Source organism: Oenanthe melanoleuca, chromosome 21, assembly GCF_029582105.1.
Source record: "Oenanthe melanoleuca isolate GR-GAL-2019-014 chromosome 21, OMel1.0, whole genome shotgun sequence".
In the NCBI taxonomy this organism is placed as follows: Eukaryota; Metazoa; Chordata; class Aves; order Passeriformes; family Muscicapidae; genus Oenanthe; species Oenanthe melanoleuca.
In genome coordinates, this window is record NC_079354.1 from 176,067 (window position 1) to 190,644 (window position 14,578).

At 64.9% G+C, this 14,578-nt stretch overlaps 2 protein-coding genes and 1 long non-coding RNA gene across 4 annotated transcripts in view; 1 reads left to right on the forward strand and 2 right to left on the reverse strand.

Annotated features, from left to right (window-relative positions):
• Positions 1 to 62, reverse strand: part of LOC130261582 (proproteinase E-like) — a 4,065-nt gene extending 4,003 nt beyond the window's left edge. The window contains exon 1 of the mRNA XM_056507942.1: positions 1 to 62. This exon is cut by the window's left edge and continues 43 nt beyond it. The gene's annotated coding sequence lies outside the window, so the exon portion shown is untranslated.
• A 2,994-nt stretch (positions 63 to 3,056) lies between these two features.
• HSPG2 (heparan sulfate proteoglycan 2) overlaps positions 3,057 to 14,578 on the forward strand; it is a 39,035-nt gene continuing 27,513 nt past the window's right edge. For both annotated transcript variants that reach the window (XM_056508059.1, XM_056508060.1), the window contains exons 1-11: positions 3,057 to 3,161; positions 8,163 to 8,292; positions 9,073 to 9,153; positions 9,575 to 9,684; positions 9,765 to 9,823; positions 10,425 to 10,585; positions 10,792 to 10,917; positions 11,453 to 11,692; positions 12,807 to 12,926; positions 12,998 to 13,129; positions 14,032 to 14,176. In XM_056508059.1, the coding sequence (XP_056364034.1) occupies positions 3,102 to 3,161; positions 8,163 to 8,292; positions 9,073 to 9,153; positions 9,575 to 9,684; positions 9,765 to 9,823; positions 10,425 to 10,585; positions 10,792 to 10,917; positions 11,453 to 11,692; positions 12,807 to 12,926; positions 12,998 to 13,129; positions 14,032 to 14,176 (1,364 nt within the window). In that variant the 5' untranslated portion in view covers positions 3,057 to 3,101. The remainder of the gene's footprint in view (positions 3,162 to 8,162; positions 8,293 to 9,072; positions 9,154 to 9,574; positions 9,685 to 9,764; positions 9,824 to 10,424; positions 10,586 to 10,791; positions 10,918 to 11,452; positions 11,693 to 12,806; positions 12,927 to 12,997; positions 13,130 to 14,031; positions 14,177 to 14,578) is intronic.
• Positions 3,179 to 6,387, reverse strand: LOC130261625 (uncharacterized). Its single transcript, XR_008842011.1, has 3 exons — positions 6,195 to 6,387; positions 5,306 to 5,419; positions 3,179 to 3,739 (listed from the first exon to the last, which is right to left on the reverse strand). It is a non-coding gene; the product is annotated as an uncharacterized LOC130261625 (long non-coding RNA).

Consider the following 14,578-nt stretch of genomic DNA (forward strand, 5'->3'; position numbering starts at 1 on the left):
GGCTCAGGTGTGGCGGTCCCGGGCACCCGCCAGCCTTAAATCCCTGCCGGTATCGGAAGCACCCAAGGGCAGCCCTGGGAACGGGCGCTCTGTGCCCAGCTGGGTCTTGGGGGGTTAAACATTAACCCTGGCCTTGGGGGGACGTGCACTGGCACCCGGCCACTGGGGACCCTACAGATCCCAAAGCCCCCCGTCCCTGCTGCCCCCACTGCCCCTGTACCCCCCTTGCCCCCCGTGCCCCCCACAGTCACCTGCACACCTCCCACAGCCCCAGGGACACGCCTGTACCCTCACGGTCCCCATAACCCCTCCGTGCCCCCCATAGTCCCCATATTCCCTGTGCCCCTGGTGGCCCCCTCAGACCCCTCTGCTCCCCAGATATCCCTCGATATATATCCCATATATCCCCTGGACCCTGAGCCCCCGAGCCCCTATAACCAACCCCTTGTCCCTATATTCCCTGTGTCCTCGGTGTGCCATATGGCTCCTAGAGCCTCAATGGGCTCAGTGTCCCACATATCTTCCCCTCCTGGACCCCCATAGCTCCACAGTCTCCATGCCCCTGGTGTCCCCACATGGCCCCAGTGGCCCCTATAGTCCCTATAGACCCATATATCACTCCTCCCAGACCTCGTAGCACCTACAAGTACCCCACAGTCCCCTTGTGCTCCCACAGCCCCCCTGATCACCTCTATTCCCCCTATGGCCCTTCCAACCAGCCTTGTGCCCCCCATATCCCCCATATTCCCTTACAGCCCCTGTGGCCCCATACACACCCCCCCCCAGAGTCCATAGCCCTTGTGCCCCCCTATATCCCATGCCCCTGGTAGCCCCACTCTGACCCCCTGGCCCTCACATACAACTCCCTCCCAGAATCCACAGCCCTTATAATCGCCCCCCAGACCCTACAAACCCCATATCGCCCCCATACCCCCCATATCTGCCATGCTCCTTGTGTTCCCCTTATACCCCCTATACTGTCCTGTGCCCCAATAGCTCCCACAGCCCCCTTGTGCCCCACAGCCCCCCCAGACCCTGTAAACCTCAGTGTCCCTACAGCCCCTGGCCCCTGGTAACCCCATAGCCCCCAAAGCCCCCTGTGCCCCCATAGTCCCCTCTCTACTTTACCCCCCATAGCTCTCCCCACGCCCCTTCATAGTTCCTAGAGTTCTCTTGTGTCCCGCAGCCTCCCAGGCACCCTGAGGAAATTTGGGAGCAATGGAGGACATGGGGGGTTATGGTGGGAGTACCCGGGAGTGTGGGGGCTACGGGGTCCCCACGCACCCCAGAACCCTCGTGGAAGTTCCCACAGGAGTCCTCCATGCTCCTCCAGTGTCCCCATGCACTCCCATGACCCTATAGAAGTCCCCGGAGGTGATCCCTGTGTCCCCATATAAGTTCCCAAGGTGTTCCCATGCACTCCCATGTCCCTGTGGAAGTTCCCAGAGGTGACCCCCCCCCCGCCACTGCCTGTCCTCATAACAGCTCCTTCGGGCGCTGCACAGTGTCCCCACGCACCCCCGTGTCATCCTGCAGCTGTCCAAGGTGGCCCCTGTGTCCCCGCACACCGCTGTGTCCTCATAAATGTTCCTCCAGGTGCTCCACGGCGTCCTGCACCCCATGTCCCTGTAAAAGTCCCCAGAGGTGTCCCCACGCACCTCTTGTCCCCATAAAAGTTCCCGGCGATGCACCCCCGCTCTCCGCCCACACTTGTGCTCCCATAATTTCCCCTGTGGGAGTGTCCCACAGTGTCCCCACGCAGCCCTGTGTCCCCGCGCAAATTCCCACAACTGCTTCTTGGTGTCCATGCACCTCCATGTCCCACAAAAAGTCCCCAGGAGCGTCCCACGGTGCCCCCATGCACCCACGTGTCCCAGGATAGGTTTCCAGAGGTGACAACGCGTGTACCCCCATGTCCCCACGCCCCCTCACGCCTTCCTGAAAGTTCCCAGGGGTGTCCCCCCATGTCCCCACACACCCCGTGTCCCAGTACAAGTTCTCAGAGTTGCTCCCCGTGTCCCGGCAAGAGTTCCCAGGGGTACCCCCCGTGTCCCGGCGCCCCCGGGTGTCTCCCTGTGTCCCCCTGGTGTCCCTGCAAGAGTTCCCAGGGGTGTCCCCATACACCCCGCGTCCCGATACAAATTCTCAAGAGTTGCTCCCCGTGTACCCCCGCAACTTCCCGTCTCCCTGAAAACGCTCCCAGGGGTGTCCCCCGTGTCCCAGTGCAAGATCCCAGACCTGTCCCACGGTGTCCCTGCGTCCCCCGTGTACCCCGAGAATCTCTCGTGTCCCTCCAAAAGTTCGCAGGCCTGTCCCCCACATGCCAGTGCGAGTTCCCAGGCGTGTCCCACGCGTGTCCGTGTCCCAATGCAAGAACTCAGCGGTGTCTGTCCCCGTGTCCCCGAAAAAGTTCCGGGGGTGTCCCCCAGTGCCCCTGCGCCCCCGCGTGTCCCCTCTGGCCCTCCCCCCCGTGTCCCCGTGCCCAGGGCAGGTTCCCCACGGTGTCCCCCCGTGTCCCCGTGCCCATGGCAGGTTCCCCACGGTGTCCCGTTGTGTCCCCCACGTGTCCCCGTGCCCATGGCAGGTTCCCCACGGTGTCCCGTGGTGTCCCCCCCGTGTCCCCGTGCCCAGGGCAGGTTCCCCCCCGTGTCCCCCGTGTCCCCGTGCCCAGGGCAGGTTCCCCCCGTGTCCCCGTGCCCAGGGCAGGTTCCCCCCCGTGTCCCCGTGCCCAGGGCAGGTTCCCCCCCGTGTCCCCCCCGTGTCCCCGTGCCCAGGGCAGGTTCCCCTCCGTGTCCCCCGTGTCCCCGTGCCCAGGGAAGGTTCCCCTCCGTGTCCCCCCCGTGTCCCCGTGCCCAGGGCAGGTTCCCCCCCCGTGTCCCCCCCGTGTCCCCGTGCCCAGGGCAGGTTCCCCCCCGTGTCCCCCGTGTCCCCGTGCCCAGGGCAGGTTCCCCCCGTGTCCCCCCCGTGTCCCCCCCGTGTCCCCGCGGGCGCGCGCTCCGTGCCCCGCCCCGGGGCCGGGGGGGGCCGGGGGGGGCGGGGCGGCCCCGGGGCGGCGGCGCCGCCGGAGCGAGCGGAGCGATCGCGGCGGGGCCGGAGCGGCGATGGGGCGGCGGGGCCCGGCGGCGCTGGGGACCCTCCTGCTGCTGGGGACCCTCCTGGGGGTGAGTGGGGCCGGGGGGCCCGCGCGCCTGGGGCTGGGGTCCCTTCGCCGAGCTGGGAGGTCCCGGAAAGGAGTTGGGGGCCCCGGAGTTGGGGTCCCGCGAAGGACTCGGAGACCTCTAAAGGAGTTGGGGTACTTGAAGGGAGCTGGGGTCTCTACCCGCGGACTTAGGGTCTCTTAAAGGAGTTGAGGTCCCTTGTAGGAGTTGGAGCCCCCCGCGGAGCTGGAATTCCCGAAATGAGTCAGAGTCCCGCGAGGTGGAATCCCCTACAGGAGTTGGGGCTCCTCACAGGAGTTGGGGTCCCCAGAGCGAGAATTCCATAGAGCAGTTGTGAGCTCGGTGTGGTTTTGGGATCCCTTAAAGTAGCTGGGGCCCTTAAAGGAGTTGGGGTCCCCACGATTTTGGGATCCCCTAAAGGAATTGGGTACCACGTAGCTGGGGTCCCCTGAAGCAGTTGGGGTCTCCTAGAGGAGTTAGGAGGATCCCCGAAGGAGGGGGGATTCTTGTAGGAGTTGGGGTCCTCCACGGAGTTTGTCTCTCTTGAATTATTTGGGGATCCTTGTGGGAGTTGAGGTCCCCTAAAGGAGTTGGAGGAGTTGTGCTGTGGCTGAAGAGAATCGGGGTCCCACCCGGCGCAGGAGTCCCCAGTATGGTGCTCTGGCCGCTCAGGGAATTGGGGGTCCCTCCACGTGTGCCGAAGGGGCACAGGGATCCCAGGGTTATCGCGGAATTGGGGTCCCCGAGGACACCAAGGAGATGTGGGGGTCCCTCTTCCTTAAGGGGTTGGGGTGTCCCCCCTGTACCAGGGGATCCCTGGCACCCTACCCCCCTCCCGAAGGGACTGGGGGTCCCCCCCCACACCGGAGTCACGTGGAGACCCCAGGGCCCCCACTCCGTCCCATCTGGGAATTGCAGTGTCCCCCTAAAGGAGAGGAGGGGTCCCTCCCCCCTTGCCCTGCCCTGTCTGGGAACGGGGTGTGTGGGGTCCCTCTGCCTCTCCTCTGTGGGATTTGAGGTCCCCCAGGGACTGGGGGTACATGGAGTCACCCACCCCTATGGAACTGGGGTCCTCATGACCCCCCGGTGGGGACCCCAGGCAGAGGGGTTCCTGTCACCCCACCCTGTTCCTTCAGGGAACTGGGGTCCCCCGTGACCCCAGAGTGGGGATGGTTCCTACCACCCCATAAAGCCACCCATGGTGGTCTGGCCCCACACCCTTGCCCCCACCGCACGCCGTGGGTGGGAGTCACTTACAGGGGCATTTATATCCTACTTTTGGGGTGGCCCCCCCCCCCACGTCCGCACCCCCACCCCATCCCCCGCCCCAGCTAAATTTAAAGGGTGATGGTGGCGCCGGTCACCCTAAAAATAACCGTCCCAAAATACCCCCCTAGGGGGGGCGCTGCGTCTGGGGGGCGCCCCTGGGGGGTCCCCACCCTGCTGGGGGGCAGTGGGGCAGGGGGTGACACCTCTGGGTACCCCAGGGGGGTGCAGGGGGGGTTTGCGCTTCGGGGCTTCGCACTCCCGGCTTGGGAGGGGTCCCTCAGCGGGGTGATGGCGGCGTGGAGGGCAGGGGGCGGTTTGGGGCTGGGCGGGTGCCCGGGGCGGAGAACAGAGGGGGCCTTGTGCTCGGGCCGTGCTGGCAGCGCAGCCCCCCCGCTTTCCGTGGGGCTCCCGCCCACGGCCGGCGGAGCTGGCGGGACAAAGGGGGGATCCCCACTTCAGGATCCCCCACCCCCATTCTGCTGAGGCACAGGGGGCAGGTTGGGGCTGAGCCCTCCAATAACCCCCCTGGCCGGGCGCTGGGCCGTACACCCCCCTTAAAACACGGGGGGAGGGGGGACCCCGCGGCCCACGGAGGGGTTTGGCGTGGGGTGCCACCCCTGAGGGCTGTGAAGGGTTAATTTGGTGGGGGGGAAGGGGAGGGCGAAGCAGGAATGTGCGATAAGATCACCCTGCCCGGGGGGAAGGGCTGGGGAGGGGGGACACCCCACGCACACCCGCCCCGCGTGCACGCGCGCTCTTGCACACTCGTGTGCCCGGGGCGTGCGTGGAGGGGGCACGGCCGAGGCCGCTTTGGGGGCCCCGCGCTGCTGTGCCACACCTGGGGGCATTTGGGGACACCTAGGGGCACTTGGGGCTACCTGGGGGCATTCGGGGCCGCCTGGGCGTGCTCGGGGCCACCCGGGGACCCTCCGGGCCCGCGGCGCTCGTGGCCTTTTTCCTTCGGCTCTTTCCCATCGCCAAAGATGGCCCGACTGGGATGAGGAGGAGGGGGGGGAGGAAGGTCAGCTCACACGCTGGGTCTTTGCCAGGACTCCTGGGTTTCCCCTTCACCGTCAAAACCCGACAGTCCCCCAAAAAGTCTCGTTATCGCATTCAAAATCTACTTCCCGAACAAATTCCCCCCAAAATCTGTCTGTCTCCCCCAAACAAATCCATCTCCACCCCCACATCCATCTCCCCCCAACCCATTCCCCCCCGCGAAAAAACCCCATATCCCTTCCCCCAAAACCCCATTTCCCCCCGCCAAACCCATCAACCTTCCACAACTGATCTCCACTCGCCAAAACCCATCTCCCTCCCCAAAAACCCATCGCCCCCACCAATCTCCCCCAGAAAATCACCTCCCCCCCATAAAAAGTCTCCCCTCCAAAACTCATTTACCCCAAAACACCCAGATCGCCCGCCCCTCCCCGTCCAAGTCCTTTCGGGATAAATTAGGCAATGCCAGCAGGGAGGAATGCGAGGGGGGGAGGGGGAAGGGGAGACGCATATTTGGGGCCCCCCTTCTGCCCTGCTGTGGCTTTGACCCCGCAGCTGTTTCACCCCCAAATCCCGGGGGCGGCAGGGAGAGGTGGGGGACGGGGGGGAGAGAGCAGCTGCCTCTGTCCCCCCCCGGGACCAGCATCCCGCCAGCTGTGCTGGCAGCCCCCCAAATCCTGGGGTGACCCCCATCCCCCCAAACTGGGGGTGGCTCAGTCTTTGGGGACCCCCGGGAGAGGAGAGGAGGGTTTTTTCAGGGGGAAATACCTTTTAACATGACCTTGGGGGAACAATAAGCCGGGGGGGGACTGCTATTAATACTCCCCCCCGGTTATTATTCTTGGGCTGCGTCACCTCCTCTTCCTCGCCCGGATGAATTACCGGGGGGGCACATCCAGATTCGGGGGCCACTTCAAGATTTGAGAAGCCACATCCAGATTCTAGTGGGGGAACATCCAGACTGGCGGGAGGGCGGGACATTGAGATTGGCGGGGGACACCCAAATTAGGGGGGTTTGAAGTGTTCCCCAAATCAAGGGTGCAGTTTGGAAGCGGGATGGGAGCAGGGTGGTGCTTCCTCAACCTCTTCTTCCTCGCCCTCTCTTCCCCCCCCGCGGCCCCACTTTTCCCCAGGGTGCGGGGCAGGATTTGGGCCGGGGAGTGGAAAATGTGAGCGGCGGCGGGGCCGTGGCGTCCGGCCGGGCGCGGTGCCCCGGCGGCAGCGGGGGGGACCCGGGAGTCCGGGGGGGCCCAGGCGTCCGGGGGTGCGGGGCCGCGGCGCGGAGAGGCTTCCGGTAACTGGAGAGGGGGATTGTCCCCGACCCTGCTCGGACACCGCCGGACACCCGACACGCGGCTGCCCTTCCGCCGGCCGGCTGGGGCTGCGCACCCACGGCTCGGTGCGCGAGTGGGGCGGCTCCAGGGCGCCCCGGGGCCGGGAGCAGGAGCAGGAGCCGGCGCCCACGGGCTCGCTGCAGTGGGGGACGTGGCGGCAGAGGCCCCTCACACTCGGTGCCGGTGTGCGGCTGTGGGGACTGAGCAGCCACGTGTGTGGGGACAATGACAGAGCACCCACACACTGGGTGCGGTGTGGGACGTGAGTCTGAGCACCCACGCACGGGGTGCAGTGTGGGACGTGGGCCTGAGCACCCACACACGGGGTGCAGTGTGGGACGTGGGCCTGAGCACTCACACACTGGGTGCGGTGTGGGACGTGGGTCTGAGCACCCACGCACGAGGTGCAGTGTGGGACGTGGGTCTGAGCACCCACACTCGCACACTCGGTGCACATGAGGGGAGCAGCAGAGCTCCCCCAGGCACGCACGGCCTCGTGCCTCAGTTTCTCCTCGCATGGGGGCCGGGCTGACGCCCACGAGGGGCCTCCCCAGCCAGATCCCTTGGGGTGTCGGGTCCTCCCACCCGTGTGCTCCCCCTGTCGCCCCGTGTTCCCCCCGGTGCCGTCCCCCCCAGCGCCCGCCTAATCCCCCGGCGCTTGTTTGCACAGCAAAGTGCTGCTGCGACGGATTCCTGCCGGGGCCGGGGCGGGGGCACCCGCGGCGCCGCACACGCGTGTGCACGGACCTGCGGGCAGCGGGGCGCGCCCAGCTGGGGCACACGCGTGTGTCAGTGCCCGTGTTTGTGCACAGTTGTCACCTCTTGATGACTGCGCTCACACGCATCCCCACGTCGGTGCACGCGTGTGGTGGTGCAAGCACGTGTTTGGCGTGGACGTGCCCTTGTGTTGGTGCGCGCACAAAGCGTGCAAATGCGTGTGCAGACACGTGTGGGCGTGCACACACTCCCGCGTCGGGCCACGCGCGTGGCGGTGCGCGCACTTGTACTGGTACAAAGGAGTGCCCAGCCAGGTGTCACTGTGCGCGCTCGTCCCCGTGTCGGCTCCTGCGTGAGGCAGCGCACGTGTCCCCGTGTCGCTGAACACACCCGTGGCAGTGCACGCGTGGAGCGGTGTAAACGCGTGTGCGCACACTCCCGTGTCGCTGCACGCTCCCTGGCGCACGCCCCCCGCCCTGCACGGTGATCCCGGTGCCGGTGATCCCGGTGCCGGCCGGTGCAGGAATGCGGAGGGTGTGTGATGAGCTCATCCCTCTCCCTTTCCCGGTGACGCCACCGCACAGCCACGCGCCCCCACCCCTGTCCCCCCCCGGGGTGACGTGGCTGGGCACCCGCAATGCCGTGCCCCGCGGGTGGCCCGTCCCATGGTGGCCCCATCCCCCAGGTCACTGGCGGCGCCCGCGGCTGGGCCGACGCCTTCCCTGAGGACACGGTGGCCGATCACGTCGGGGACACGCAGGGACGGCGCTACTACCGGCACCTGTCAGATGACGAGGACCTGGTGGCCTCTGGAGGTGAGGGGACCCCAGGGGGCACCAGGGTAGGTGGGTCCTGATGCCACCCTGGGTGCTACTTGCACAGTCCCCACTGCGGATGGCACTGGGACCCGGTGGTAAGGTGGCACTGGGTGGGTCGGTGCCACCAGGAGTGGGAGTCACCGCTGCTGGATGTCACTGTGGGTGGGTGTGACATGAATGGGTGTCACCAGGTGGGGGGTGTTACCATCAGTTGGTGCCACCGTGAGTGCCACTCACTCAAATGTCCCCATTGCAGATGGGAAATGGACATGATGGCACCCAGCAGTAAGGTCCTCTTTGTGGTTGCCACGTGGACTTGGTGGCATCTGGTGATAAGGTGGCACTGGGTGGGTGGATGTCATTGTGAGCGAGTGCCACTCTTGTTGCTCCCATCACAAATGCCACCAGGATTTGGCGGCAGCTGGTGGCAGGGCGTCGTTCAGTGGGTGAGCATCACCGTAGGTGAATGTCACCATGAGTGGGTGTCATCATGGGTATATGCCACCCTAGGTGCTCCCATGTTGTCCCCAGGTCAGGTGGCATGAGGACCTGGTGGAATCTGGCAGTGAAATGTCACCATGGGAGTGTGTCACGTGTGGATGCCCCCCTGGTGCCGCCACATTGTCCCCATCGTGGCTGGCATTGGGATCTGGTGGCATTTGGTGGCATATGTGGCACTGGGTGCCAGCGTGGCGGGGCGGGTGTCACCGTGAGTGGGTGTCCCCACACGTGGGGTCCCTGCGGGTGCATGCCACGCTCACGCTGTGCCCACGGCAGATGGCAGCGGGGAGGATGGCAGCGGTGTTCCCTGGCCACCAACAGTCATGGCCCCAGCGCCCAGCGGGCTGGCACCCACCGGTAAGGAGGCGCTGTGGATGGCACCTGGCCCGGGCTGGTCTCTGCTGGCGCTGCTCTCAACCTCTGTCTCCTCTTCATCCTCCTCCTCCTCCTCCTCCTCCTCCTCCTCCTCCCTGGGGCAGTGCCCGGCTCCCGCCCCGCGCCTGCAGGCATGGTGGTGGCCGAGCCCGAGGATGACCCCCCGATCAGTAAGTGACACTTTGTGGGGACCCCCTTTGCTGCACCCTGACTTTTCTTTCTCCTGTGCTTTATTGGGTGGGATCCCAGTCGCTGGGGAGGACACAGCTGGGGAGCAGGAGGAACATCTGGATGGGGGGGGTCACAGCTGGGTGAGGGTCACAGGTGGGGACTTTTTGGGTGTGCAGGTGCCACCCCCCAGTTTTGGCACCCCACCCCCATCTTTGGCCCCCCCTGCCCCCAGTTTATTTCCGGGCGCTGGTGAACTTCACCCGCAGCATCGACTACAGCTCCCGGCTGGAAGATCCTGATTCCGAGGAGTTCCGGGAGATTTCGGAGGCTGTGGTGGATACGGTGAGAGCCGGGGGGACTCGGGGGGCTGGGGGTGGGGACACCCGAGGGACCACCCTGACCCCTCCTTTCTACCCCAACAGCTGGAGTCAGAGTATTACAAAGTGCCTGGGGAGCAGGTGGTCAGCGTGGTCTTCATCAAGTGAGTAGGGGGGCTTGGGGAGATTTGGGGGGGGCTTGTGGGAGTCTACAAGGGCTTAGAGGGTTTGGGGGGCCCAGAGGGTTGTGGAAGGTCAGGAGAACAGTCTGGGCAGGGGGTCCTGAGGGAGCAAGATGTCATCTGGGGAGATTTTGGGGTGCAGTGAGGAAGTTTTGGGGTGCAGCAAGGAGCATTTGGGAGTGCAGGGAGGTTTTGGGTATGATGGAGATGTTTGGAAGTGATGGGGCAGATTGGAGGTGAAGGGGATGTTTTGGGATGGAATGAGGGGTTTTTGGAGTGCAATGAGGAAGTTTTGAGGTGGAATGAGGGGCTTTTGGGAGGACAGAGAGGTTTTGCAGGTGTTGGGATGGACTGGAGGTGATGAGGATGTTTTGGGGTGGAAAGAGGGGCTTTTGGGTTGCAGGGTACAGTGAGGAGCTTTTGGGAGTGCAGAGAGTTTTTGGGGTGCTGGAGACATTTGGAGGTGACGCCGTGGATCGGACGTGATGAGGATTTCCTGCGGTGCAGTGCAGACACTTTGGAAGCTCGGGGTGATTTGGGGTGCAGTGTGGATGTTTTGGGGTGCTGACTCTTGGTCCCTCAGGCAGCTGGACGGGGATGTGTTCGTGGAGCTGGATGTGGGCTCGGAGGGGAACGGGGACGAGGCGCAGCTCGGGGGGGTCCTGCGGGACCTGCTGGCCGGCGGCTCCATCGCCTCCTACCTCACATCCCCCCAGGGCTTCCAGTTCCGTCGCCTGGGAGCCGGTGAGCCCGGGAGGGGCTTTGGGGGGAGCCTGAGGGGGTTTTGGGGTGCTCTGGAGTGGTGTGGGGCCGTGGGGCTCAGAGCACCGCATCCCATCCCGTGCTACTCTCCTGGCTGTCACGTCCTGGCGTGTATCGACCCTGGCCAGATTGGGGTGGGGGATGTTTTGGGGGGATCCCCTGACTGTGTGCCGCTCCCCTGGCCACAGTGACCCCTCAGCCACGCGCCTGCACCGTGGAGGAGTTTTCCTGTGGGAGCGGGGAGTGCGTGGCCGTGGAATATCGCTGCGACCGCCGGCCCGACTGCCGCGATGCCTCCGACGAGGAGGGATGTGGTGAGGCAGCTCGGCCCCCTGCAGCCTCCCCTGCCTCCACAAATCCCCCCATTCCCCACCCCACGACCCTGCCTCTCCCCTCTGCACTCTGTTTCCGTCCTATAACCCTCCTGTACTCTCCTGCACCTCACTCCCCCTTTAGGCCCCCTGCACCCTATTTTACTCTGACACCCCCATAAAAATTCCTTGCAGCCCCTTTTTCCCATATATCCCCTTGTACTCTACTGCACCCTCATTTCCCCCCGAGGCCCCTGCACCCCATAAACACTTCTGACACCCCTTTTTACCTGATATACCCCTCTATACCACTCTGCATCCCCATTTCTCACTTCAATCCCCTTGCACCCCTATTTTATTCCTATGCCCCCACAAACACTCCTCGCACCCCTTTTTCCCCCCTATAACCCCTCTGCACCCAATTTTGCCCCTGCGCCCCTCCATAAACCCCCCTTGCACCTCTCCCTTTATCCCACCTAGATCCTCCCTCTTCACCCCCATTCCCCAAGTCCTCCCGTAACCCCTTTTTGTGCCCCAGAGCCGCCCCCTCGGCCGCCCCCCAGCACCGCCCGCCCGGCCACCACGCGCCCGCTGAGCACCGTCCCCGCAGGCACCACCCCGGCGTCCCCCCTGCGCCCCTTCACCCCGCGGCCCCCAAAAGCAGCCGGGGGGTGCCAGGGGGGCGAGGCCGCCTGCAGGGACGGGCGCTGCGTGCCCCGGGATTACCTGTGCGACGGAGAGCGCGACTGCGCCGACGGCTCCGACGAGGACGCCTGCGGTGGGTCCTGGGCGTGGCCACGGTTCGGGGGCTCCACCTGGGCTTCAGCAAAGCCTTGGGCACTGGCTCCCACGGCAAACTCCTGGGAAAGCTGGCAGTCCATGCTTGGGCAGGTTCACCGTGCAGGGCTAGGGGCTGGCTGGTGGCTGGGCACAGGGAGATGGTGCAGTTGGTGTCTGGTCACCAGATGTGTCCCCCAGGGATCAGGGTTGGGCCCTGCTCAGCCTTTACTGGTGATCTGGGTGAGGGCATTGAGATCCACATCAAGTTGGGTGCAAGTGTATATCTGCTGGAGGGTAGGAAGGCTCTTCAGAGGCACCTGGATACGCTGGATTCAAGGGATGAGGCTTAACAGGACCAAGTGCTGGATCCTGCATTTTGGCCACAGCAACCCCAGCAGCACTCCAGGGTGACATTTTCCAGAGTGACTGGAAAATGGCCGGGCAGAAGGGGACCTGGGGGCACTGATGGACAGCAGCTGGACATGAGACAGCTGTGTCTGGATGGCCAAGAATGCCAATGGCACCTGGCCTGGATCAGGAATGGTGTGGCCAGCAGGACCAGGACAGTGATTCTTCCCTTGTGCTCAGCATTTGTGAGGCCGCTCCTCACTGTGTCTGGTTCTGAGCCCTGCAATTTAAGAATGCTGGAGCATGTCCAGACACCGGCAGCAAGACTGGTGAGGGGTCTGGAACACAAGTCCTGTGAGGAGCAGCTGAGGGAGCTGGGGGAGCTCAGCCTGGAGAAAAGGAAGCTTGGGGGTACCTTGTCACTCTCCAGCTCCCTGACAGGAGGGTGCAGCCAGGTGGGGGTTGAGTTCTTCTCACAGACAACTGGGAACAGGTTGAGAGGACACAGCCCTAAGGTGTGCAGGGGAGGTCTAGGCTGGACATTAGGAAGAAGCTCTACACAGAAAGGGTGACTGGGCTTTGTGGGGGCTGCCCGGGGAGGTGGTGGAGTCACTGCCCCTGGAGGTGTTTAAGGAAAGCCTGGACATGGCACTCAGTGCCACGGTCTGGTTGGCAAGGTGGTGTTGGGTCATCAGTGACCTCAAAGGTCTTTTCCAACCCAATTGTTGTTGGGTTCTGGGTGCTGACTTGCCCGTGCTCCCCAGGCACCCCGTCCCCCTGTGAGCCCAATGAGTTCAAGTGTGACAATGGACACTGTGCCCTCAAGCTCTGGCGCTGCGACGGAGAGAACGACTGCGGTGACGGCTCTGACGAGAGGGACTGCCGTGAGTACGGGGCCTGGGGACACGTGTGGGGACGTGGGGACACAGCTGATCCTGTGCTGTGACCCCTGCAGCCACCAAGGCGCCTGGTGCGGCGTGCGGACCGGCGGAATTCCGGTGTGTGTCCAGTGGGAGCTGCATCCGTGCCAGCTACCAGTGCGACAGGGAGCCCGACTGTCCCGACCGCAGTGACGAGGTTGGCTGTGGTAAGTGACACCAGAGGGGACAGCCCCACGGGGAGGGGACGTGGGGACCAAGGCTGGGCTGGGGATGCTGTGATGCTGAGGGCACGTGGTGCTGTGGCACCAGGATGGGGACACTGTGCCCAAGCTGTCCTCGGGATGCAGGGCTGTGTCTGAGCTGTGCCAGGGACCTTTTGCTGTGACACCGGGCTGGGAGCACTGCCCAGGGGCCTAGTGCCATAGCAGAGGGCTGGGGACATGGTGTCATGGTGCCAGGTTGTGATACTGTGCCTGGGGACGTTGTGCCGTGGCATTGGGCTGGGGTCTCTGTGCCCAAGCGGTGCCCAGTGCCACAGGACCATACTGGGGACACTGTGTCCAGGTCCCTGTGCTGTGGCGTGGTGCTGGCCGCCACACTGGGGACCCTGTCCCCAGGCAGTGCCACACTGGGAAGCCTGTGCCATGGCACCTGGCTGGGGACCCTGTGCTGAGACCTTTCCCCAGGTGGTGCTGTGCTGGGGACGTGCCACAGAACCAGGCTGGGTCTCACACTGGGGACCCTGTCCTCAAGCTGGACTGGAGACGTGCCAAAGAACTTGTCCCCCAGTGGATCTGGGGTGGTGGTGACAGTGTCCCCATCTTCCAGTGGTGCAACACAGCAGACAGCACCAGTGGCAGTGGCAGCAGCAGTGTCCCAGTTTCCTGGGGCGCCAGCGGGGCAGGTGGTGCCAATGGTAGTGGCAGTCCAGAATGGCAGGGGTGACAGTGGCAGTGTCCTTGACACCTGGGGCAGGTGGTGGCTGCGCTGGTGGTAGTGGCAGTGACAATGATGGGTGGGTGGCAGTGGCAGTGTCCGTGTCCCCCAGGGGTGCTGTGTTGTGTGGGTGGTGCCGGTGGTGGTGACAATGACTAGGTGGCGGTGGCAGTGCCCCCACAGGTGGTGACGCTGCCGCGGGAGTCGGTGAGGGCAGTGCCAGGCCAGACAGTCACCTTCACCTGTGTAGCCACCGGTGTCCCCACGCCCATCGTCACCTGGCGCCTGAACTGGGGACACACCCCCAGCAGTCACAGGTGGGCGGGGCCGGGGGCGGGGCCTGAGCGCTACTGGCTGCGGATTGGAGGAAGGGGCGCGGCCCGCCATGGGAGGAGCTTGTGATGGGAGGAGTGGTTTGGGGTGGGGCCTGCGTGGGCGGGGCTGGTTTGGGGACCGAGGTGGTGGGGGCGAGGCTGGGGGCGGGGCTTGTGTGCAGGGCGTGGTCTATGCGGGCGGGATTTTGGCAGGTAGGCGTGGCTAAGCGCCAGGCCTGCCTGTGGTGGGCGGGGCTTGTTCCGCGGGAGAGGCTTGGATCGGGACGGGGCCCGGGGTAAGCCGGTCACGCCGAGGGAATGGGCACTGTGTGTGCCAGGTGTGCCGGGCACCAGGTGTGCGCAGCACCACGTGTGTCAGGTGCTGTGTGTGTTGGCCACCTGGCT